Genomic DNA, 24,850 nt, shown 5'->3' on the forward strand with positions numbered 1-24,850 from the left:
TCCTTCACCATGCTTAGCACCTTTCTTCCCTCACATCACCTATCCATGTTTACCCAGATCACCACATCTAAAGTGTATCAGCCCATTTATTCTTCCTGCTCCTACAGTATTGTATCTTTAAAATGCTACTATTTTTATAACACTACAATGTTTTTCCATACTTGGGACTAGCATCTACATTTGACAGACCCTCATTACACCCATCCTGTTACGCTAAGTGCTATATAGATAACCAATACCATGAGGCTTCTACTCAAAGAACAACAACAACAATCCCTCTTTTTTTGTTCTTTTAAATCTGTAGAGATGCTTTAAAAAAAAAAAAAAGTCATCAGTTCATTCTAGGGCAGCAACCTCCACTGTGGCACTCAAGATGGCAGAGACGAGAGATCGTGAGTACACGGCGTGATGGGGTAAATGGTGTCCTCCAGAAAGATGATAGGCAAGTTCAAGTGGGAGAAGCAGGCCTCAGAAAAATTTAAAGCCATAAACAACAAGCATAACACTCATAGCACAAGAGAAAATGCCTTTCTTTCCTTATTTATTATTTATTTATTTTACAAATTAAGTCAGAGGCTAAAAACACAGGACTCAGAGACCAGGTGTGTAGCACCAAGACTCCTGTTGTTAACGGGTATCTATCAGATACCTTGTTTTCCGACTCGGTCCTCTGAACCCTCGGATTATTTTTGACAAATGCAAGCATTCCAACAGCAGAGCCATTCAGAAAACTTCATTTATACAAAAGCTCTCCCAAGAGGATCTCTGCGTAACTGCTCCAAGGATCTCTCTGCTGGTGATGGCTCTTCTGTGGTTGGAGAAGGACAGTCTGACGGCCTCCAGGCTAACCTGTTCCAGCAGCCAGTCCTCCAGACAGCCCAGCGCATCCAAGATCCAGGAGTATCCGCTGAAGTCTGGGTGAGTCTGGGACAGAATTGGCACAAGTGTAAGACAGAGAAGTGAAGGCTTCCCAAAGTAAGCAATTTATGGTCTAACCCAGCACCCATGCCTTTCATGGATTGGGTGCATTTGTGGAGCCACATGACCCCCCCCCCCCAGAGGTACAATGGTAGGAACACGGTGAAAGAAATTAGGCCCTTGTACCTATCAACTGTCTGAGGAAGACCAGGAAGGGGGGAATTCAGAGTTGGTGAGAAAGATCGCCCTTATCTGTAGAATACGGTATAACTCAGGTCACTTAAATTTTGTGCCTCGATTTTTCCCAACAGAAGCAGAGTTAACATCCAAGACCTTTGGAAGATGGAAATATAATTTTAGAGTAGACGTGCACACTCGAAACCTCACATTAGTGAACATTTTGTTTTAACACTTCTCAATTTGCCACCTTACATCCTGGCAACAACATGACCTCCAGCCACATTGGGAAAATTCACTCTTCCTCGGATACACCACTATCATTCCCAATCTCCACACCACTGTTGATCTGTTGCCCCCACCTACCACGCCTGCACCCAACGTTACCTTCCAAATCCTATCCACCCTTGAAGGCTCTTCCCCAGGTGCCCTCTCTGGCTTATCTGTGTTCCCCACAATCTCCCACTGAGGACCAAAGTTCTTTGCGTTCTCAGAACCTGTATCACACGCTGTCTTAGGTCATTAACAACCTCATCTAAAGTTAGAGAGGAACCTGGAATGGTCAGAAGAACAGTGCCCTGAGAATCACCCACCCAGGGTTCTAATCCTAGCTCAGTGCAGGTATGAGAGGTCATGTAAGCAAGTAATAATCTCACACTGGACCTCAGTTTCGCTTTTGTAAAAGGAAAAGCTCGAAGCAGGATTTGAAAAGTTCCTCCTGGCTCTAATCATTTCGGAGTATTTCCCCAGTGCCCCCATCCCGCAGGACTGTGAACCCCTTTAGGATAGAGACCGCATTGTTTTCATCTGAGCTCCCCCGGCACACCTGGCTTGCACTGAGACACCTGATACTTTTATTTTATCCAGCCAGGATCTTGTTTTATCCTCACAGCACCACGAGGGGCTGACCCAAGGCACAGCTCTGACCCTTGGGAGGCTTACTGAAGCAGAGTGGCCTGCCAGACCCGTGCAGTAAAGGACTAGTCAAAGACAGACTAATGCTTAGAGGACGAAGTGAAGTCCAAGTACTCCCACAGAGAACCCTTCCAGAAGATGCAGGCTCTCCAGCAGTGGTTCTCCACTGGGGGCAAGGTCTCTGGACGTTTTCTGCTGGGAGGGAGGTGGCTATGGGCACCCATGAGATAGAGACCAGAGATGCTGCCTTTCATCCCATGATCTTAGGACAGCCCCCCAACAAAGAATAACGCAGCCCCAAAATGTCAATAGCGCTGTGGTTGAGAAACCCTGCTCTAGACCACATGCCTTCTTTCCTTTCTCGGGTTTTTCCTTCATCCCATTTTCCCCTTCTTCTCACGGGATAAGCAACAGATTCCAAATGATAGCACTGGCGTACAATGGGGTGAGGGGGTTGGTACAGTCACACATGAGCACTCAGCCTTGCTTTGCTGTCATGAAGGAAAGCCAAGGTCAAGCCTTAGCCCATCTGTTGTAAAATCTCCTTATTGTCTTCCCCATAGCTTCTTTTGAAGAGGAAGACTTTTCTGAGTTTGTTCTCTGCAGTAGTAGGCTACAGAGGGAGGCTGGGTGGGTGGGGGAAGGAATGAAAGCCTACGAGTTTTAGGTACATTCTAAGGACAGAGCACCCTTTGGTGAAAACCTGATCTACGTCACTCTTCAATGATTAGACAGGCTAGGTGGTGGGTCCCCGCTCAAGAAAAGGGCATTTAAGAATCCATTTCTAGATTGCCTGTCAGCAGATAGAAGAGAGACATTAGAAGCTCAGGTGTTCAGAGTTGCTGCCAACAGAAAGCAAGCCAAGCGGGAAAAGATAGCAACCACAAGCAGATCTGGTTTATAGAAGCTGGGGAGCACACAACTCTTCTGGAACTCGATGTGTGAAGAAGCGCTCGTGTAGTCAAAAAAACACACCCAGGGCCTCGAACATGATAACCGGTCTCGGCCATTCTACGTTTCCACAAAGAGAGCCCCAGCTCACCTGCTTTAGGATTTTCCCCATGTAACTAATATAGGCCTCCTTCTTCTTTGTCTTCTGCCTCAAGGCTGAGTTGGCCCACTCGTACTTCTCTTTGGTTGGGATATAAAGCATTGCTCTCTTCTTAGGGAATCTCGGGCCAGGTAAGCAAGGGTAGTACATGGGGAAGGCTAATTCCTTGCACTTCTAGGGTACAGCACTGGCTGTAGGCAAGCGAACAACCACCTCCCAACCTGCCCAGAAGAGGTTTTATAGGGAGAGCTGGAAGGCACTCTTTCCTAATAAAATCAGTGATTAGTGAGTGCACCTGCCGGAGATAAATACTCTCCAGAATACTTAAGAAATAATAGGTGTAGAGTCTAAAGCAGGCTTATGGTACATTCTGGAAAGGGGCTTGAGGTGGGAAACTCAAAATGTTAAGCTTTCCTCTGCTCGAGCCCATGCAATAGAGAGGATGACCACTTTGATGTAATGGTCACTGATTTACCCGGCAACACTGATAATCAGAAGCTATTCCTTTTAAACGTGTGGAGTAACTCCAGGTGTTCTTATTAGAGTGGTTCTTAGCTACAAAATTGCAATTCGAAAGGATTGGGAGCAAAATCCAGGAAGTCGATTTTTCGCTAAAGCAGCACTGGGCAATCTATGGACCAGCCAGATTTAGGACTCACTGGTCTATAAAACCTTTCTGAAGCAACGGCACGGGACCAGGGTTTGGGGCGGAAGGAGAAGCTCTGCACGGATCTGCTGTGGGTATCTGCATTTGCGCCAGGAGGACCCCCTGGAGTATGCCACGGCAGCTGGGAATTCAGGTGACGAAGCAGGACTAGGGACCCCAGGACGTAAGAGTGAAGATTGAGACACGGTAGACGGAGAGGTCATGAACTCCTTGCAGTTAGCATTATCAGCTCAGCTACAAGGAAGTGACCATCCTGACACGGACCAACAGATAAGAGGACACCAGAGAGCCATGGTGTCCAAGGAAGAAAAGAACCAGATGACAAGAGACACCCTCTCCTGTCTCAGGGATAGGCTGCACTAAAGGCCCAGTCCCGGGGACTGATGGCTTCCAATAAGACTGTCAGCTCCCAGTTGTGGAGCCTGATGTCCCAGCCCCCATACGAAGTGCGGATGTCCTTTACTCCCCATAATTCTCACGGCAACTTTAGGAGGCAGGGTATTAGTATACTCTCACTTTACAGACAAGGAAACTAAGTCTCAGCGGGCTCAAGTGCCTTGCCCAGGGTCACATGCAGTGCACGGGGCGGGGGGTGAGGGGGTGGGACAGAACCAGCCTCTGAGCCTCTGCTTCTAACCCCATGCTCCACCACCTTCCAAACCCAAACACCAGAGCCCTCCAATCTTTGTAGTTACACAGGTGTGCTCGGCACAGCTGCCGTGTGCCTTCCTTCATTGATGGAGCACTTGGGACACAGTCGATCCCTAGTGCAGGTTCAATTCCCCTGAATGGTTCTTTGCTAACAACAACAGAACTGCACCCAACACTTCTGTGAAAGGAAAAAGCGGTTCCCCATCACCCACCTGGCTGTCAAGGCATGTCCCACCCACCCCCCCACAACTCTACTCTCTTTTACTGGCTTCATCTCTCATGATCTCTCGAGTTCAAAAGGCAATGTATGCACAAGAGTGTATATTATATGATAAAATGAACTAGAAGTTTTGTTTTAGGTTTAAAGGTCTTATTTATTTATTTGAGAGAGAGAGAGACCGCAAGCAGAGGTAGGGAGCAGAGGGAGAGTGAGAAGCAGACTCCCCGCTAAGCAGGGAGCCTGATGTGGGACTCGATCCCAGGACTCTGGGATCATGACCTGAGCTGAAGGCAGCCGCTTAACCGACTGAGCCACCCACCCAGGCACCCCTGAACTGGAAGTTGTAATGCAACGAAGTAAATATAAACAGGCAAAAATCACTCTCAGTGGGATGGCACTTTTCACTGGTCACTCAGGGCCAGCGGGGATCCAAAGCAGCACTATGACATCCAGAAGATGCTGGAGAGCACAGGTAAAGGGTGAGAACAGAGGTGGTGTTGCTGTGGGAGTGTAGCATGGAAGTCGTGAGCAGACGGCGCTCACTCATGCAAAAATAGCAAATTTTCAGCGGCTGGGGGCCTCAGTTTGTTGTCTGCCTTTGGCTCAGGTCATGATCCCAAGGTCCTGAGATGGAGCCCTGAATCGGGCTCCTTGTTCAGTGGAGTCTGTTTCTCCCTCCGCCCCTCCCCCACGCTCGTGAACTCTCTCTCTCTCTTTCTCAAATAAGTAAATGAAACTTTTAAAGAAATAGCAAAGTTTGGTCCCCTACTAAGGGCAAGGCCCATGGCTATGCATAGACATGGTGATAAATTACTGAGAGGAATCCCAAAACTGACATAGGAGAAAGTTATGGAGCCACACCAGCATCTATTAGAAATCTCAGTCAGCTAAAAAAGACATGCAGTGAATCACCTGTTAATAAGTTCCCTATCCTGATGATAAAAGAAGCAGTTACACTAACAGCAATGCTAACTTTTATTTATCAAAAGCTCAGTACTTGCCTTGAATTATATAAAGCACTACATAGACATTTTGTTTCATGGTTTTAATACACAGAGATGAAAGCTATCATCTCTTTAAAAAAGATGAAAGGGGTGCCTGGGTGGCTCAGTTGGTTAAGCATCTGCCTTTAGCTCAGGTCATGATCCTGGTCAAGGTCCTGGGATCGAGCCCTGCCTTGGGCTCTCTGCTCAGCAGGGAGCCTGCTTCCCCCTCTGCTCTCCCCCATCCCAACCCTGCTCATGCTTGCCCTCTCTCTCAAATAAATAAAATATTCTTTTTTAAAAAGAGAGAGAGATGAGAAAACTGGGGCTTATAAAGATAAATTAATGTGTTCAAAATCACAAAGGTAGTAAGTTGCAAGGCTAGGAACTGAACCCCGATGTGTCTGACTCCAAAATTCCCCTCAATATTTCTGGAAGTTAGGCCTCCTGTCTACCTGCAGTGAAGTCTCCTGAGTTGCTTATAAAAATGAAGATTCCCCAAGCCCCATCCTATTCTTTAGTACAGGTATCTAAATCTTGGGTACCAACCACTGTACCACCATTGTCTCCTGAGTCTGGGGAAAATGCTGCTCTGGTCAGAGCACTACTCAGTTAGAGAAGAGGTAATTAAAGAGTTAGAAAGGGTGGGAACACTAAGAGAAAGTGACTGTGATGTGGCTGAGCACAGACATAGACCTTAGACATTGAGAAAGCAGACTTTGCAGAGATTAACAAGAATAGTGTTGGAATTCTATGAATAGAAACTCTGAAAGGGAAGTCAAAAAGAAAGAAAAATTGAAGAGAAGAAAAATCAAAGGCTCTTCCTTCACTGGCCATGACCTTGGCCTCCCTCCTTGATTATAATTCACTCCAACCTGGTCCTATCTTGGTGGGATATCAGCTCCAAAGGACAAACCAGGCTCATAAATGGGGATAATGAGTAACAAGAGCAGAAAATGGGACAATTGGAATTCAGGGCACGGGGTAAGTCTGGGCAGTGACTTGAGGAGTCAGCCTGAGTTAAAGCGTGTTGGAGTCTGCTTTTATGTGGAGACGTCTACAGGGCATGGGGCAGGCCTACTGAGTCAATTGGCCCAGGTAGGTCCACGTATTGCAGCTTGCTGTAGAGGGGATCTGGACATTGGGTGGGATATTAGATCGCATGGCTTCTGAGGTCTCCAAATTTTGTGGATTCTGCTTTCCCCCTAAATCATGTCTTTGGGGGTCAGGTTGTCAGAATTTGAATAGAACACTGACCATACTATTTATACCACTGGATAGTTCTGGAGAATTAATCAGGTGGAATGGAAAAAGGGTCGCATGGTGCATTTTAACATCATCATATTTTGTGACCTTAATTCTAGGAGATGACTACTGCTACAGCTCACCATTTGAGAAATTCCAGGAGGAAATGGCAGGAGGAAAGGGGGTCTGGGGGGCAGATTAGAAGGGGTCACCTTGGGAATGATGTTGCACTCTTCCTGGAGTGTCAGCTCTGTAGATACTAACTGATACTAATGGTGGATGATACTAGTACTGACCACTTGCTACTTTGTCAGGTGGAGGGAAGAAAGGAAATCTGAATTTTTCCCAGCCCTAGCAATATCTTATTTAATCTCTCTGCCAATCTTGCTTTCATTTACTTATTTATTTAAACAGTGTTTGCTTGGTTTTTAAAAAAATTTTATTCATTTATTTGTCAGAGAGAGAGAGAGCACAAGCAGGGGGAAGGGCTAGCTGAGGGAAAAGCAGGGTCCCTGCTATGCATGGAGCCTGAAGTGGGGACTCCATCCCAGGACTCTGGGATCATGACCTGAGCTGACATCAGCCCCCTCCTTTTAAAAATAGGGGTAGAGAGACTGGGGTTACCCAGCGAAGATCTAGGGTGCTGCCCTCCCTTGCTTGTCTATCTTACTCCCCCTGCATCTTGTCTCATGGATGAATGTCCACACTTGATAGTGGAGACCACCCACCATTCAAATCAGAAGCTTTAGGGTCTGGTCCTAGTTCTACCAGCGCCTCACTCTGACCTAGTCAAAGGCAATGGCTCTTCTTGGCTCTCAGTTTCCCCAGGGGTATGCATTTGATTATACAACCATTAAGACTCCTTAGAATCTTGCTATGCAAAGCATGGTCTGCAGGGACGCTTGGCTGGCTCAGTCAGTAGAGCAGGGGACTTGACCTCAGAGTTGTAAGTTCAAACCCCACATTGGACATAGAGATTACGTTAAGAAAAAAAATTTGTTCTACAAACCAGCAGCAGTAACATTTGGGAATCTTGTCAAAATGCAGATTTTGATTCCGTTGGTTGGAGGTAGGACCTGAGACTCTGCATGTCTAACAAAATCCCAAGTGATTCTTACACACTTTAAATTTTGATATATCCTGCCTTAAGATGCCATCCTTCCAGGGTGCCTGGGTGGCTCAGTTGTTCAGTGTCTGCTTTCGGCTCAGACCCTGATCCCAGGGTCCTGGGATTGAGCCCCACATCGGGCTCCCTGCTCAGCAAGAAGCTTACTTCTCCTTCTCCCTCTCCCACTCCTCCTGCTCATGTTCCCTCTCTCCCTGTCTCTGTCAAATAAATAAATAATAAAAAAATAAAAGACACCATCGCTCCGTGAATCTATTATGGATATGCCTTGTTGTTCTCCCTCTCATGGGTTTCTATCATACCCTCCAAGTTTTCTAGCTCTAGAACTATTTCCAATGGCCAGAGTAGCCTGAGAGTTGGTGATTTTTCTGGCTTGGGGCTTAGAGAAATGCCACATGCTCCTTGAAATATAATACTACACCTACACACATCCATTTACTAATAAATAAATTCGCTGATTAATTCACCTGCTTGATTCAAGAAATACCTAAGGGGCAGTAGGCGTAGCGTGAGGGCTGGAGATAAAAGGATGAGGAAGGCACGGCCTCCATCTGGGAGATGTTAGGGACAGGCCTGGACAGCAAACTCCAACTCAGTGTGATAAGCACTTCTGTAATTAGCAAAGAGGATACATTGCAGGGAAATGTTTATAGTCGGGAACTATGCTGTCATAGGCAGGAAAAATTCTGGAGACTGTCCCAGGCTATGTCCTCCCTTACCATGACGCTATCTTTCCTGTGGCCATAAATATGTGGGTCTTCTGCCCACACTGGGCAGTGTGCTGTTGGGGCAGGCCCTGTCTGGTGACTCACAGGATGCCCATGACGACGGTTTTCTTAAATTCTTCCCCATTCCCCAATGATTAGAACCTGTGGTGTGACCCTTTCATTAGCTGAGGGCTTCTTAATTTCGGGATCCACAGACAGGTTATTTTGGGCAGAGGGGCAGAAGGGCAGAGGGGTCCGTGTGTGAACTGTTCTGTGGATGTGCTTAATACATTTGTCTTGGGAAGGGAAGTCCACATGTTTTCATCAAAGGACAACAAGACCTAAAAACTGGGAACCAATGTCTTGTTATTGCCCACCTGCTTAAAAGACTCAGGCAGTGACAGTCCCCTTCCTTCTCTTCTCCTCCATTCCCTCCCTCTCTTCAGCTGATATATCCCAACTTCCTCTCCGGTTAGGCTGATTATGTTAAAATGGGCTCTGTCTGCAGTATCAACCATTCCAGAGAGCTAAGGGAAGATCCTTGTCCCCAACTCAACACTGTCACAGGTAAGCACAGCTGGGTCACACGGACAGCAGGGGAAGAAACCGCTAGAACCCAGAACCCGGTCTTTATCAATTGTCTGGCTGATCCTTTGCCTTTAATAGCTAGCTATTGGTGAGAGGATGAAGCTTTTAAGTCATTTTCTGGGCTTTCAGGGCAGTGTATGGCAGTGAACTTGGCTATGAAGGTTCCCTTTCCTTTGTCCTATGAGATGTCTACAGAATGAAAAGCAGGGGTGAGGGGAGGCGAGAAGGGCCACAGGTGGGCAAGTCATCAGTGACACCAGGGAGGCAACTCTTGGGTCTGCTTTTACTTTAAAGCACTTAAGCTTCAGAAACCACAGAGAGAGAGAGAGAAAAAAAAAAAAATATATATATATATATATACATATATATATATATATATATATATGTACTATTCATAGTACAAATGTACTATTTGATATACTATTCATAGTTCAAATCCAATCTTTGGCATGGAAGAGGAGGAAGCATGTTTTGGATAATATCTAAGGAAGAGAATTCCACCTCATTTATACATGGAGCTGAGTGCATTATAAAGTTATTTTGCAACATAAATTTGCCTTTCTACTTCTGCTCCGGAATAATTTGGGCTTATAAAATAAATGTATAAAATACCCTTTGACTATACTATATTTTCCCTGGCCTTCTTGCTTCTGTTTTGCAGGACTCGTGCTGAAGTGAGCTGTCTTCCTGGTTGCTGGGCACCTGGTAAAGATAGGGAGGGTAGGGCAGCCCAGAAGCATTCTGGGAGAGGAGAATCGGGAGCAAATATTTGCTTTGGAATATTCAGAGTTGACTTTCACAGATAACCCAGAACAGATTCCCTGTAGCAGCTGTCAACCACAGAGAGGTTTTAGGAACAAGAGCTTTTGTTTATGTGAACATATAGTGCTCAGGCCTGGCCCAGGAGAGAAGTGAACACAGCCCCGAGACCTGTTTCCAGGGGCAGGAGATGAGAATAAGATAAACACCACACAAAGACTGACGTTAATGCAGAAAGTCTACCAAGGGAGGGGGTGGATTTACAACCTCACATTGCACAACTCAGATTCATAGACCGTTCCATATTTATCTATTCAGCATGTGTTTATTAGAAGCTTTACATGTGAGGCACCATGGTATTGGGTGCTAGACTTACCCCCAAGAATAGAACAGACACAGCCTCCAGCCCTCATGCCTTCTCTCTCATGAGACAAGGACAACAGGCTCAAGTGCATTCAGTCTGCAACAGGAAGGACACTTCCAGGGTGCTGTTGGAGGCACAAAGGAGAGACAGCCAACCCTGACTTAAGAAATCATGGAAGCCTTCTCGGAGGAAGTGATGTTGAGGCAGAGCTACCGGAAGACCAGAAGTGAGCTAGGCCACAGGGGTGAGGAGTGGGACAACAGAGAAGGGAATTTCAGGCAGAGAACAGATTGTGCCCTCCCTGGGGCATATTTATATGACAACTAAGGTAAACAATAAATTATTTAAATTATGAAAACATATTTAAAAGATTGATTATTTAAATGAGTTTTTGTTCTTAGAATTGTTTGTTCAGTATTTATAACCTCTTAGCGTATCTATGGCAAGGACAGTGCAGATACTCTGTACCAGGGTTTTCGATGTGCATGCTGATTTTTCAGTTCTGGAATATCTGCAAACATCTGATGTGACTTTCATTTCTAAGTATTATTTGATTCCTTGAAAAAGAACATTTTGATGTTAGATCAGTTTTTTTAAATTTGGGTTTTTTTTTTAAAGATTTTCTTTATTTATTTGACAGAGAGAGAGACAGGGAGAGAAGGAACACAAGCAGAGGAAGTGGGAGAGAGAGAAGCAGGCTTCCCACTGAGCAGGGAGCCCAATGTGGGGCTCAATCCCAGGAACCCAGGATCATGACCTGAGCTGAATGAAGGCAGAGGCTTAACAACTGAGCCGCCCAGGTGTTCCTATGTTAGAATAGTTTTAGACTGTTACTTGATTTTTAACTTTAAATTTTGAAATAATTTCAAACTTACAGAAAAGTTGCAAGAACAGTGCAAAAAATCTCCCATATATTCTTTATAGTCACCAATCACATCTTCCTACATGTGTTTTATTCATTTGTAAGTCTCTACACATATACATGTGCATATCTACATGTATTATTATTCCTTGCCGGTTTGAGACATTATACTCTTCACCCCTACATACTTGAGAATCTATCTCCTGCAAATAAAGACATTCTCTTACAGAACCTCAGGACAATGACTGAATTCAGGAAAACTAATAGCGAAGCTATGTTACTCTTTAATTTACAGTCTGCGTTCAGGTTTCACCGATTGTCCCAATAACGTCCTTTACATTTTTCCTTAGCTAAAAATTTTATTTTATTTAAATTCAATTTAGTTAACCTAGAGTGTATTATTCGCTTCAGGGGTAGAATTTAGTGATTCATCAATTACACAGAGCACCCAGTGCTCATTCCGTCCCATGTCCTCCTTAATGCCTGTTACCCAGTGACCCCTCCTTCTAACTCCCTCCCAGCAACCCTCAGTTTGTTTCTTAGAGTTTAAAAATCCTCTACATGTTTCTGGTTAAAGATCCAGTCCAGGTCACATACGGCCTTTAGCTGTGGTCTCTTTAGGCCCCTCGAGCCTGGACCAGCCCCTCGGTCTTCCTTTGTCTCTCAAGCCATAGATATTTTTCAAGAGTACGGATCAGTTTTTTTGTAGAATGTCCCTTAGTGTGAATTAATGCGATGTTTCTTCACGATCAGATTCAGTGGATGCATTTTTAAGCAGGTAAGTAATTAAAGAGTAACATAGCTTCGCTGTTGGTTTTCCTGAATTCAATGATTGTCCTGAGGTTCTGTAAGAGAATGTCTTTATTTGCAGGAGATAGATTCTCAAGTATGTAGGGGTGAAGAGTATAATGTCTCAAACCGGCAAGGAATAATAACACATGTAGATATGCACATGTATATGTGTAGAGACATAGAAGTGAATAAAACACATGTAGGAAAATGTGATTGGTGACTATAAAGAATATATGGGAGATTTTTTGCATTCTTGCAACTTTTCTGTCTTTCTAAGGAGATCATTATATCACTCATCACATCACTCATGATCTCAATGTGGCTCATTATTGGTGATTTTAACTTTTATTTTGGTTTTTAGTATATTTTAAACCGTAACACAAGCATACACATCCACATGTGTTTATATCTAAATGTTATCACGAAGGAGAGTAATAGTGAGCTATCCTTCTCTATATGACCTTGTTTGAATGAAGATTGTAGTGTTTTGTCTCGCCTGTCATCTCTGCATATATCAGAACTTCTTGTAAATGTGTCATTGATTGATAAGATTATAGTTGTGCTCTGGCCTTTAAAAAGGCGAGGTGTGAAACTCCACAAGTAACGCATTCTACATAGCTACGTAAATCAGAATTTTCTTGATACTGTACAACCAAAACAGTGTTCAAAAGTAAATTGGAATCCCGAAGCTGATTTAAGGGGATGGTGATCCCCAACCGACAGATATGGATTCTTCAAAAGAGCCTCATTGGTCTCACCCTAGATTTTATATTAATTTGGGCTTATAAATTTTTAAAATGCCCTTTGCATATGTTGTGTATATGTATACATCCGGCTCCTATACAAGACATTGATAAAAAACAAGAGTTCCTTTGCTTTGGCCATTTGAAAAATATCAGCTACATCCCATTGTAGATCCTACCCACTGTCGAATGACTTTTGCTTTAACAACCCCCGGGCTCAGAGAATACACATGCATCCATTTCCAATGGGTCATTGAGTGGAGTCCCTGGTCGCTTCAATTGGCACAAAATTTACGATTTCTTCCTTTTATTTTTGAAATTCAGTTCTACTTAATTTACAACACACCAAAACAAACATTTTAGGAATGTACCATATTATGCAATTACTGACCAGCCCCCATAATGACCTAAGCAAAAGACAGTCCTACCTTGGAAAGTGCTATCCTAGGGGTCTTACTCCAAAATGAGGACACTGAGATCCAGAGAGGTGTCTTCTGAAGAAGAAGGCTGCTAATGGTAGACTGCAAGCCAGCTCTTCCTGTGCCAGGGTTGAGGATGGCTTTCTTTCTTTCTTTTTTTTTTTTAATTAATTAGTTTATTTATTTAGTTGACAGAGAGCGAGAGAGATCACAAGTAGGCAGAGAGGCAGGCAGAGAGAGAGGGGAAAGCAGGCTCCCCGCGGAGCAGAGAGCCCTTTGCGGGGCTCTATCCCAGAACCCTGAGATCATGACCCGAACGGAAGGCAGAGGCTCAACCCACTGAGCCACCCAGGTGCCCCTGGAGATGGCTTTCTTATGGCAGAGATGTTCCCTCCAGAGGTGATCAAGCTGCCCTCCCCTCTCTCTTGGCTAGTGTGGGTTGTTGGCAGCTGAAGCAAGCCTTGAGCAGGGTCCTTCCGCTGGGTTTACTCATCTCAAATTCAGCCATAGAGCTGGAGCCCAGCCAGGTCCTTGGGAGCCTCTAGATTTCCTAGAAGATGGTCTTAATGGAAACACACAGCTGAAGAGGTGCAGCTGCCTTAGAAAGTAATTTATAATATATTTTCATCGGGAAAAATGTAGTCGAAGTCGTAAGTTGGAGACCACTTAGAACTCATCTCTCTCCGCTGAACCAGAGCAGATTTCGTATCTACATGTGCAAGGCAGCATGATAGTTGCTTGGTGAGTGCCAGCGGGGTTATGAAGCAAATTAGGCCATGGCCCCATGCTCAAGAAGCCTACAATAATCCTAGGGAGGTGGAACAGACATATATTAAAAACTTCTTAGTAATATAAGGCAACGTGCTCAGATGAGCAACAGAAAGGTGGACCAGGGAACACTGAGGAAGGAAAGCATTCTGCCATGCGGCTTCTATGTCGAGTGACCTAGATGAAACTGCAGCTTCCCCACTTCCTAGCGGTGTGGCGAGTTACTGGAATTCCCTAAGGCACTTAGAAAAGCTCTGGGCATTTTAAGTGTCCCCCAAGTGTTGGCTATTATTACTCTCATTCTGTGAATGAACCGTCATTTCGAGGATGGAAAGGACGTGAGCAGAGGAGAAGGAGTGGGCCTCGCGGCAAGGTGGTAGAATCCTAAGGAATTGTCCCCGCAAAAAGCTCCGCGAGCTACTTCGGTAACTCAGCTTGCAGCCATCAAACACCGCGGAGCACGCAATTCAGGAAACCTGATTCCACCCACTCTCCTACGTCCGCGCTCCTCGGCACCGCCTCCCTGAGATCCCAGCGCCCGTCCCCAGGGGGCGCTGCGCCCCGCCGACCTGGCTGGGGCCGGCGCGCGCCACCGCCGCCCGCCCCGCGCGTGCGCGCCGCCCAGGTGAGGAGGCGGCTGCCTGCGCCGCGGCGGCGGCTCAGTAGGCGGGGCGGGGAGGGGCGGGGCGGAGCCGGGGCGGGGAGGGGCGGGGCGGAGCCGGGGCGGGGCCGGGGCCAGAGCAAGGCCAGAGGCGGGACCAGCCGCCGCCGTCTCCGTCTCAGAGTCCCGACCCCCACTGCTCCCGGCAGCTGCGGCGGGAGAAGCGGAAACTGCTGGGTGCGCCGCGCCCGCCGAGAGCGCGCCGAGGAGCAGCGGGGCGGCCTCCGTCCGGCCCAGACCCGCCGACCCGCGCCGGGCACCGCCTCCCCCGCGGCCCCGCGCCCCGCGCCGCGGCCCCGCCCCGGCCCCGCCCGAGCTCGCCGCGCGCCCCCCGCCGGCCCCTGCTGCCCGATCGCGCCCACCTGAGCCCGTCTGCGCCCACCTGAGCCCGTACGCTGGCGTCATGGCGGAGCAGGAGAGCCTGGAGTTCGGCAAGGCGGACTTCGTTCTGATGGACACCGTCTCCATGCCCGAGTTCATGGCCAACCTCCGGCTCAGGTGAGGGCGGAGCGGCGGTGCTTCGCGGCGGGAGCCTGCGCTTTGTCGAGAAGGGGCGCCCTTGCGGTGCGGCGGGATTGGAGGTGTCAGGGGCCAAACTGGAGGGATGGGGTGCGTCCGGACGGGGGTGTCCGGTGGCCCGCCGAGCTCCGTGGTTGCGCCTTACCCAAGGAGGACGCCCGGGGGTGCGGCTGTCTAGGGGGGTGAGGGGCGTGCCGAGCCCCAGGGCTGCGCCCTCGGGAGACGGGTGGCCTGGGTGCAGTCCGGACGCGGGGGGTAGGGGGGAGGGGTGCGAGGGGGTGTGCGGGCCGGAGGCAGCGCTTGGGGCAGGGCCGGCTAGCTCGCTGCCCCAGGTAAGTGATGTGGGCGGGCCGGGTGACCTCATGGAAACAAAAGTAAAGGAAAACGCAAACTTTAGGGAGAGTTGTGGCGGCCACGAAGGCCCTGGGAAGACGGGAGGGTTGTTTTGTAGAGAGATTCGGGTCTCATCCCGGTTTCACACTTGGTGTTCTTTTTCTCCTTTTTTTTTTTTTTTTTTTTCCTGGCGTAGTTCCATCATGTCACTCAGGATGCTATGCAGTAGTGGTCCCTGAGCTGTCTGTTCCGGGACACTGGCTATTTTTTAGTTACTCTCTAAACGTAATTAGACACGTTTCCAGACATCGAAGAGACTGCTCTGCTTGCCAGTGCCAAGATAAACTGTCTGAATTTGACAAGGCATTCATGCTTTCAGTTTTTTTTCAAGGAGTTATGGATGGAGCCCTTGTGTTCCTGACATCCTTGAAAATGTAGTCACAACTCAACGCCCTGAAATGGGCTTCCAAGGCGAATTTATTTTAGAAACTCTACTACATGTGATTATTTCTCTCCTGATAGAGTAATATGTAAACAGAACTTTAAAGTAGTTTTGACTTTTTTTTGTTGTTGTTGTTGTTGTTAAACATTACAGTAAATGGAGTTTCAACATAACTGACTTTGGAGGACAGGGGTGGGCGGTGGTTTCTGGAAGTTCTAGCCCTATTTCTTGTAAGGTTTATAGCTAAATCTCCCTCCATAAGTTTATAAAGTGAAGATCACAATTTAGGTTTGAATGCTTAACTAACCCCACTTCTCAGTAATAATTTCCCCTGTTCATTTTAACTTAAGAAATTAAAGAAAGCTTTTAATTTTGGGGATTGCAGACCCTGTAGGATATTCTTCTGCTCTTCTCCAGGCTTTGCTATGTCCCAGAGTATGGAGCACAGGTCTGAGTTCTACACCTTCCTATTACAAGCTGACCTTGAACCAGTCTCTGTGTCTGGGTTTCTTAATTTGTAAAATAGTGAGGATCATTAAGATTTTTCAGCACTTACTTTTTCTGATCTTACGTATTACTGCTTCCAAATTCTCTAGGTGTGACATCTGAATCTTAAACATTATTAAAGTGAGCCTAACTTAGCCTTGCAATTTAGTTCTACATTGTGCAAGGTACTTCAGGAGGTAAGGTGGGAGGATCCCAAGAACTGTAAGATGTATCCTTATCTCTCAAAGAGGTGACAATACCAATAAAGACAGGAGAAAGGTGGAAATTCCTCTTGATTTAAATAATAAATCAAGACAACAATAGAAGAGTTAAGCTTGGTAGAGCTTAGGTGATTCTTTGCCAACAAATTGTACACACTAATTGTTCTGGAGCTCAGGAGAGGGAGAGATAGGTACTTTAGGCTGGTTCAAAAACACAGCACAGAGGAGGAGAGAGGTTCAGATGAGTTGCAAAGGATGAGTAGGGTTTGTCTAGGTGGAGAACATTCCAGGTGGATGCAGTGGCATGAACAGAGGAGTGGAGGCATGAAAGCTGATTCTGTTTGGGTGGTAGTGAACATGCTAAGTTGTCTGGAGAGAAAGGAGTTGGTGTTGGGGACTTGTGGGTGGAATCACCAACTCTTAGCCAATTAAGCCAATCATTAGTTAATGCCCAGGTTTCTAGGGCTGCCTTTACACCCAGTCACCAAGTCAGTCAAGATCCTGGCCGTGCAGACATGTGCAGGTATCTATACATGTCTCATCCGTGAGAACTGCAGTTCTCAGTGCACAGCTTTGGTCACTGTTCAGGGTTTACTTACAAGCTGGGAGTAGTTGGTTCCCGGTAGCCGTACCCTTGCCCTCCTCTTCCATTGTAAATCCTGATTACCCAGGGGGAAGGCAATCCTCTCTCTCTCTGATAGTTTGGATTTCCTTTCCCCCTGTTATCCCTCCAGACTGTTCTAGTGTTTAGCTGTATGAGCTTCCGGGCTCATGCTGTTGTGACCCTTGAAACATTTGTTTCACTTTGCAAAAGGTGACAAAAAACAGTGCAGGTCCCAGTGCTCTTGATGTTGAAGTGTTTTCATGCTGGTAATTTATGGTTGTATATGGGCAAAATCTGCATGTTTCATCTTTCAGTGGATGTGTATGCATGAGCCCGATCATTCGTGGCTTCCCCAGACTGTGGCTCCTTCTCTCACTTCCGTCAGGAAGGTCCTGCCTTCTGCACCTCAACCCATACCGCATCCCCAACCCCCCACCGGCTCTTCTGCTCAGCGCTCTTCATTTCTGGTCGGTGACATAAGGTACTGAAGGGGACACTGGTTTCAGGGGTCTGTGTCATCCAGACCCGATTGTAATTTTCCTGATAGCAGCCACCAGCATAACACTGGGCACATAACACATTCCTTGTGACAACACTTTCTGTAGAGCAAGAAGAAAGGAAAAAAGTTACTTCTTCTAAGCTTTTATGACATTCATTTAGAATTATCTTTTTACTTTGCTACTATGCTGACCTCCTTTTCCCCTCTTGGAGCTAACAATTGATTTTTAGACATCCACAATTGATGTAACTTTTCTCATACTGTTATTATTTTCAAAAATTGTTGTAGGGGTGTGTGTGTGCTTGTGCTTGTGAGTCTGGATGAGGCCAGATTTAAAGAGTGATATGGATTAGTGTGAGTTAGTATATCTGTGAAGGAGTTTCAACTTCTGTTTCTTACCCTGACAGGAAAAAATGCTGGTATTTTGAAGGCTGCTTGCTTTCTCTCCTAGAAGTCCTTTGCCCAGGGGAGAGGTGTTCTATTTCTTTCTTTTTCCTTTTTGGTGGAGGTGGAGGTTTTGGTGGTGGTTTTGGTGGTGGTGGTGAGCTCCTCACTGCATTTTTCAAGGGTCTGTGCCCAGGAGTAAGATTCCTACACAGGACACCTCCTGCCTTCATGGTCAGGCCTGGTTCCTGCCAAGAACCCTGATGACCACTTGCACCGCCAGCCACAGTATCCTCACCATATTCTGCTTTCTTTGCAGCCACTTCCTTTTGGGACCTGGAACCCTTTGCTGGGCCATTATTGTACTTGAGTTCTTCCGGCTTTAGCAGCAGCTTTGCACCCTCTCTCAGGAGAGCGAGCTACATGGAACAACTGGTCCTCCCAGTGCCCTCTCAGTCCCTGCTTAGTCCTGTGTGCAAAAAGGAGAAAGCAGGCTGCTGCTCAGGGCGGGGCTGGGCCAAGGACCGCATCGCAGACAGATGTGCTTTTCACTTCCCAGGGTGATGAAATACACCATAGGCTTCCAGGGTCCAGTTTCCTAACTGTGTTGGTGATGGCTCCCCTTCTGAAAATAAGGCATCTGCTCAGCCTCGTATCTTGGCTCCTTGAAAATCTAACTTTTCCTTCCCTCTTTCCTTACTTGTTTTTCTCTTCCATAAAAAGCAGTCATTTGAAACACCGTTTGCCAAAACTACAGGCAACTTCCTCCTTTTTACCGAACACAGTGTGTCTGTTATACCTTTGCTTAGACCAGGGCTTCTCAACTGCAGCGCTTTTTACACTTGGCCTTGGATAGTTCTTTATTGGGGGGGGGGGGGCTGTCCTGTGCGTAGGATGTTTCCCAGCATCCCTGGTCTCTACCCACCTGATGCCAGTAGTACCACTTTCCTTCCATTTATGACAGCTGAAAATGTTTCCAGATATTGCCAGGTGTCCCCTGTGGAGGGGGGCAAATTATCCCCAGCTGAGGCCAGTGGGCCTCAGTTGTTCTTGCTCCCACGAATATGTTCCTCCCTCCCTGCTCACGTACTTTGCCCGCCAATCTTACTCATCTTTTGAGACGAGTTCTTCGAAGCCTTTCCCAGTCCTCCAAGTCAGGGTTCATTCTACTCTACCCAGGACACCTGGACACGTGGTCCCAACTGTTGGAGAGAATGTATCAGGTTATGTCAATGTTACCTGCATGCCTGCCTTCCCCCCAGCAGTGAGCTCCTTAAAGACAGAGTCATCCTGAAGTGGGTCCAGCCGAGGTTCTGCGAGCCTGAAAACTCATTACTGTTTGGAGGGGGCAGGTTTAAGAAAAAGAGTATAAATTGTGAATGCCAAATTAGAGACAGGGCTTTGGGAGGGGACAGTGTAAGTGGGTGGCAGTGAAGCAGACCCATCTCAGGTCCCCTTGTGTTTCCTGTCATGCTGGGCACCTCTGTGTTCAATACAGTTTTAAACATGTTCAATAAGCAGTCAAATACTGGCTAATTGTTCTTCAACCAGTGGAAGTCTTAACTTAATATTGTAGTTATTTTTAAAAATTTTATTTATTCATTTGACAGGGAGAGAGCAAGAGAACACAAGCAAGGGGAGCAGCAGGGAGAGGGAGAAGCAGGCTCCCCGTTGAGCAGGGAGCCCAAAGTGGGGCTCAATCCCAGGACTCTGGGATCCTGGAATCCCAACCTGAGCTGAGGGCAGCTGCTTAACTGAGCCACCCAGGTGCCCTATAGTTATTTTAATACAGCTTACTTGTTGGGGGGGATGAGTTATGGTTTATGTACGCATGTGCGTACAGTACACGCACACACTCGCCCGCACCACACCACCTCTGTACTCTTTCTCTGTGACGGCTCGGTCATTTGGAAAATTCGGTAAGACAAAGGGTCCCTCTTTCCTGCCAGAGGCAAAACCTTTGGTACTCTGGGTGGTCTTAGAGCAAGGGTAACTCTGCAGTTGGTTTAGAGTTCTAGTTAGAAGGAGCTGCAGTTAGATTTGTAGGAGAGGTGAATGGCCCACTAAATCTTTCTGGCTTCCATGTGAAATTCTTTGGCAGCCACTTTTAGAGGCATTCGGAAAAGGACAGCTTGCTCCGTGCCTGTTTTGCACATTGGCTTCCTATTGGGACAGAAATGAGAACTTGGGTTTTGGAGCTGCCATTTGGAGTGAATCACCCCACCGTCTTGCTTCCTTTCCTTCTCTGTGACAGATTTCCAAGACTATTTTTATTCAGGGTCATTTGTTGACCCTGGAGACTTCTGCTGAATTTAGCTCCCAAGTAGAGCCAGATGTGGGTGGAATCGGGCCCTCAGAAAGCTGCTACTGGTGCGATTCATTGCAGTTTTTGAAGGGCTGTCCTTCTACAGAAAGAGATAAGATTTGATTTTTCTGCTTAATGTGGGGATAGAAGATGGCGAACTTGGTGTAGATAGAAATCCGTTTAGCGGTCCACCTGTGAGTTGTTGGCACTGGGAATTATCCTACTGTGGAGATCTGTTGGTTGACCTTCCCACCTGCGTCTGAGTCAGCTCAGTGAAAAGAATCCTATCCCAAAGACTGGTCCCGTTTTATGATGATTCTCTGTCATCCATTGCTGGGTGGCCGTTGAGACTGGGTTGAGCCATTGCCCAGCCACTGGCTGGGTCCATCTGGTGGGGAAATTTGCTGTCAACCATGGCTCCAGCCCCATTGGGTAGATAACCTGTTGATGAGCCTCAGTGACATGGCGTTTAAGAATGTCAGCTGTGTTCATACATAGGTTCAGAAGGTCACAGGATTTAAAAATGTATATTCTAAGCCTCTTGTCTTTTTGTCTATTAAATTCCTTGGTCAAGACGATGGGAAGCAGGCTCTTTTCAGTTCAGCTGCTATGTAATTTCTGGTTAAATCTCTTAATAGAACAGTGTTACCCAAACTTTAGTTTGGGAAGAAGAACTGGGAGAGCATTGCTTGTTCGGGGCACTAGGCGCAGTGGAAAGAGCACATGGGCTTTGAGACCCAACTGACCAAGTTCAAATCCCAGCTTCCCTTTCACTTTTTTTAGCATTATGACTTGGGGTTAACATCCCTAAATTTCAGTTTCCTTACATGTAAAATGACTGCTTATTAGGGTTATTAGGATGAAATCACATGATGTGTAAAAAGTGCCTGGTCAGTGCTTGGCACACAATTCCTTCTCTACTGCAGTTAACTGTCTTCCTGAATCCTTCCCCCATGACCTCATCTCCCTGCCCTGACCTCATAATGAGGTGAAAATAGCAAGCTGTATTTCCACAGCTTGCTATTTTCACCTCTTTCTTCCTCACTAAGACAGATCCATTTGTTTCGGTTATATTTGCGGGGCAAAATATTCCAGATGAGCTTGGGGTTACCTCGTGGAGAGGCAAGAGCACTGGAGATAAACAGATCTGGAACTTGATCCTGTCTCTGTCTACTTACTACCACCCACATGGTCTTGGACAAGTTACTTAGCCTCCCTGAGCCTCCGTTTCTTCATCTGCACAGATGATGTTATTGGGAAGCTTGGATTATAGCCCCTGTAAAGCACGAAGATGGTAGCCAACTCCAGTCTTTGGGAAGTAGATCCTCAGTAGGGGGTCCCCTGTCTCTCTCCCCTCAGTCACCTCTCAATCCGGGCTGGTGGACCAAGTGTTCTTGCTATCCCCGGTTCCCTCCGTCACCGTCACTCTAAATGTACCCAAGATCCTGCTCCCTCCAGGTGTACACTGTTGGGTTTCTGAAAGCCATAAACTTTTTGGAAAAGGGAAATCAGTTCTAAGTATTCCAGAATATGTTATTCTTCGTGTCTACTGTTCTGCGCTTTCACAAAAGTTGGGGACATTGGTGCCCGACATCCGTAGGTACCATAGCTGGGGGATGAACTTTAAGTAGAGTCTTTAAAAAAAAAAATCTGTAACTCATTTCCTTAATTAATTATAGATTCTCTGTGTGTGTATGTATATATTTTAAGTTTTTATTTTAATTTCAGCTGGTTAACACAGTGTGATGATTAGTTGCAGGTGTACAGTGCAGGGATTCAGCACTTCCGTACAAGCCCCGGCGCTCGTGGCAGGGGCCCTCCGTCATCCCCATCACCTGTTTCCCTTGCCTCCCCACTCTCCTCCCCTCTGGTAACCATCAGTTCTCTGTAATTAAGAGTCTTTTTTTTTTTTTTTAATTTTTCTCTTTGTTTTTTTCCCCTTTGTTTTGTTTCTTTCTTCAATTCCGCATATGAGTGTGATCATAGGTATTTGCCTTTCTCTGACAGACTTACTTTGCTTAGCATTATAGACCTTATATACTTTTAGTATAACCTCGTGGCTTTAAAGCTCGCAGCTGCTTCAATTCTTGCTGTGCGCTTATCACTATAGTGGGTACATTGGTGAGGGTTACTTTTTTTTTTTAATTTTAAATTTTTTTTTATTTGTCCCAGGGGTACAGGTCTGTGAATCGCCAGGTTTACACACTTCACAGCACTCACCATAGCACATACCCTCCCCAATGTCCATGACCCAACCACCCTCTCCCGACCCCTCTCCCCCCGGCAACCCTCAGTTTGTTCTGTGAGATTAAGAGTCTCTTATGGTTTGTCTCCCTCCCTATCCCGTCTTGTTTCATTTATTCTTTTCCTACCCCCCAAACCCTCCATGTTGCCTCTCAACTTTGGTGAGGGTTACTTTTTAAAAAGTCACTCTTTGGAGGGTAGCTGAATTGGGAGGAAAAGATACCTTAGTAGTTGCATCAATGTAAAGTAGAATGTGATTGAGCCAAAAATGGATAGTGCAGACAAGCTGTTGTTTTAAGGGCTTCCTAGAGAGAAGGAATCAACAAACCACATATTTTAAAAAGGGAATACTGTTGGGACACCTGGGTGGCTCAGTGGGTTAAGTGTCTGCCTTCAGCTCCGGTCATGTTCCCAGTGTCCTGGGATCGAGCCCCACCTCCGGGCTCCCTTTTCGGCGGGGAGCCTGGTTCTCGCTCTCCCTCTGCCTGCCGCTCCCCCTGCTTGTGCTCTCTCCCTCTCTCTGTCTGACAAATAAATAAAGAAAATATTTATTTAATTTATTAAAAGATTTTTTTTTTTTTTTTTTTTTTGACAGAGAGATCGCAAGTAGGCAGAGAGGCAGACAGAGAGGGGAAAGCAGGCTCTCTGCTCGGCCCAATGTGGGACTCGATCCCAGGACCCTGGGATCATGACCTGAGCTGAAGGCAGAGGCTTTAATCCACTGAGCCACCCAGGCGCCCCAATAAATAAAATATTTAAAAAGAGAATAGTGGTGACAGTATAATTGAGCACTCACATGTTAGGTGCTAGAGCTTGGAGAGAATTCAGAAATCAAGACAATGGGATTGGGAGTCGGGAGGACACGCTCTGTGGAAGGGGTAGAACGCAAGCAGACCCTTGTTGGAAGTAGAGGAATGGCATCTGGGAAACAACCCTTTGCACGGGCCTTGCTGCTGATGCCCTCCACTGGACTGGCCTCCCTTTTTTCTCTCTCACCACCCATGCTCAGCACGAGTGAGCTGGCCCTGTGACTAGCCAGCTTCCATCACTCAGAATATCCCCCCACCCATTGTCTGCACTTTTTTTTCATTCTTGTCTTATGCTGCCCCCAAATTCTCCCAACTGGGGATTGAGTTAAGTTGATAAGAATTTGCTTACCTTGGTGTCAGTTTGCTCAAATCTTTCTTTCTCATGCCTCGAGATCAGGTAGGGGGACGGAGAATTTCATTTCTGAGAAAATATTTTGCAGCACTTAACTGTTCAGGGATAGGGCAGCTCTGAGACGGAGAACTGAGATCAGTGGGGGTGGGGGGAAGGGATGGGCAGGATATAGTGTGAGCTCAGTTCGTTCTTGGGAGGCAGGCTCTGATGGTGGAAGTGGGTGTCCGAGAAAACCTTTGCTCCATGAAAAGATTTATCTGTGGCTCATCTTTGGGCCTAGAAGAGGAAATGGATTTTTTTCCCCTTTATCTTGTGTCTAATGACAGAACTTCCAAGACTTAGCCCCCCAGACTGCGTGGTGAATACTATTGGTCATTCCATCGTGGGTTAAAGAGACATTCGTGAACCAGCCTGGGAACCTCCATAAATCTCCCACGGCCGTATTACTGAGATGTGGTTGGGAGGGCGGTTGAGCGGGGAGAACATCACTTATATACACAAGGGTCACATCAGCGCTAGAAGCAAATGAATTAGTCAAAAAATGGCTTCATCTAAAACAATGAAGCAAACACCAAGAGAAACTCAAACCATTTTTTTCCCCCTCCAGCCTGGGAACCTAATCATGGCTGTTTTGGTGAAATAGAACAGTCTACTTTTGTGGACAGTAGACCATTTTAAAGTAAAGGGCTCTGATAATTGACTTCAGTTGATGGAGAAGGGATTCAAGAGTGTCATCTAGTTCCTCGGTATTCTGCTCACCTTCCAATCTCCTATTGTCTAGCCTCACCCCTGGAAATATCCCAATTTATATTCCAAGCGCAACTATTCTCGTGGGACTGGTCACTGTGACGTCTGAACAAGACTTCCTTCATTTCCATATAGAAGTACACTATACTATACTGTACTATACTATACAATGCTATACTACAGTATATACTATATTTCTATACTATTTACAGTATAGAAGTGAATTTCACTTTAATGAGATTGACTCTAGTAAAGCTATTTTGCTTTAATAAAATGGTTGTTTACTGCT

At 46.4% G+C, this 24,850-nt stretch overlaps 2 protein-coding genes across 3 annotated transcripts in view; one reads left to right on the forward strand and one right to left on the reverse strand.

The window, feature by feature from the left end:
* Positions 1 to 533: 533 nt before the first annotated feature.
* On the reverse strand, positions 534 to 15,089 carry LOC132004204 (histone H2A.N). Of its 2 annotated transcripts, none has more exons than XM_059380396.1 (2): positions 3,053 to 3,211; positions 534 to 924 (listed from the first exon to the last, which is right to left on the reverse strand). In XM_059380396.1, the coding sequence occupies exons 1-2, from the start codon at positions 3,209 to 3,211 to the stop codon at positions 724 to 726; spliced, it is 360 nt and encodes a 119-aa protein (XP_059236379.1). In that variant the 3' UTR covers positions 534 to 723. The 2 variants fall into 2 exon arrangements, 1 of the variants encoding a protein (XP_059236379.1); XR_009400446.1 differs by lacking the exon at positions 3,053 to 3,211 and adding an exon at positions 14,999 to 15,089 and having other exon boundaries at positions 838 to 924.
* Positions 15,020 to 24,850, forward strand: part of MYO1D (myosin ID) — a 339,488-nt gene continuing 329,657 nt past the window's right edge. The window contains exon 1 of the mRNA XM_059380394.1: positions 15,020 to 15,114. Within this exon, the coding sequence (XP_059236377.1) occupies positions 15,020 to 15,114 (95 nt within the window). The remainder of the gene's footprint in view (positions 15,115 to 24,850) is intronic.

The sequence above is a fragment of the Mustela nigripes genome, chromosome 16 (genome assembly GCF_022355385.1).
Source record: "Mustela nigripes isolate SB6536 chromosome 16, MUSNIG.SB6536, whole genome shotgun sequence".
In the NCBI taxonomy this organism is placed as follows: Eukaryota; Metazoa; Chordata; class Mammalia; order Carnivora; family Mustelidae; genus Mustela; species Mustela nigripes.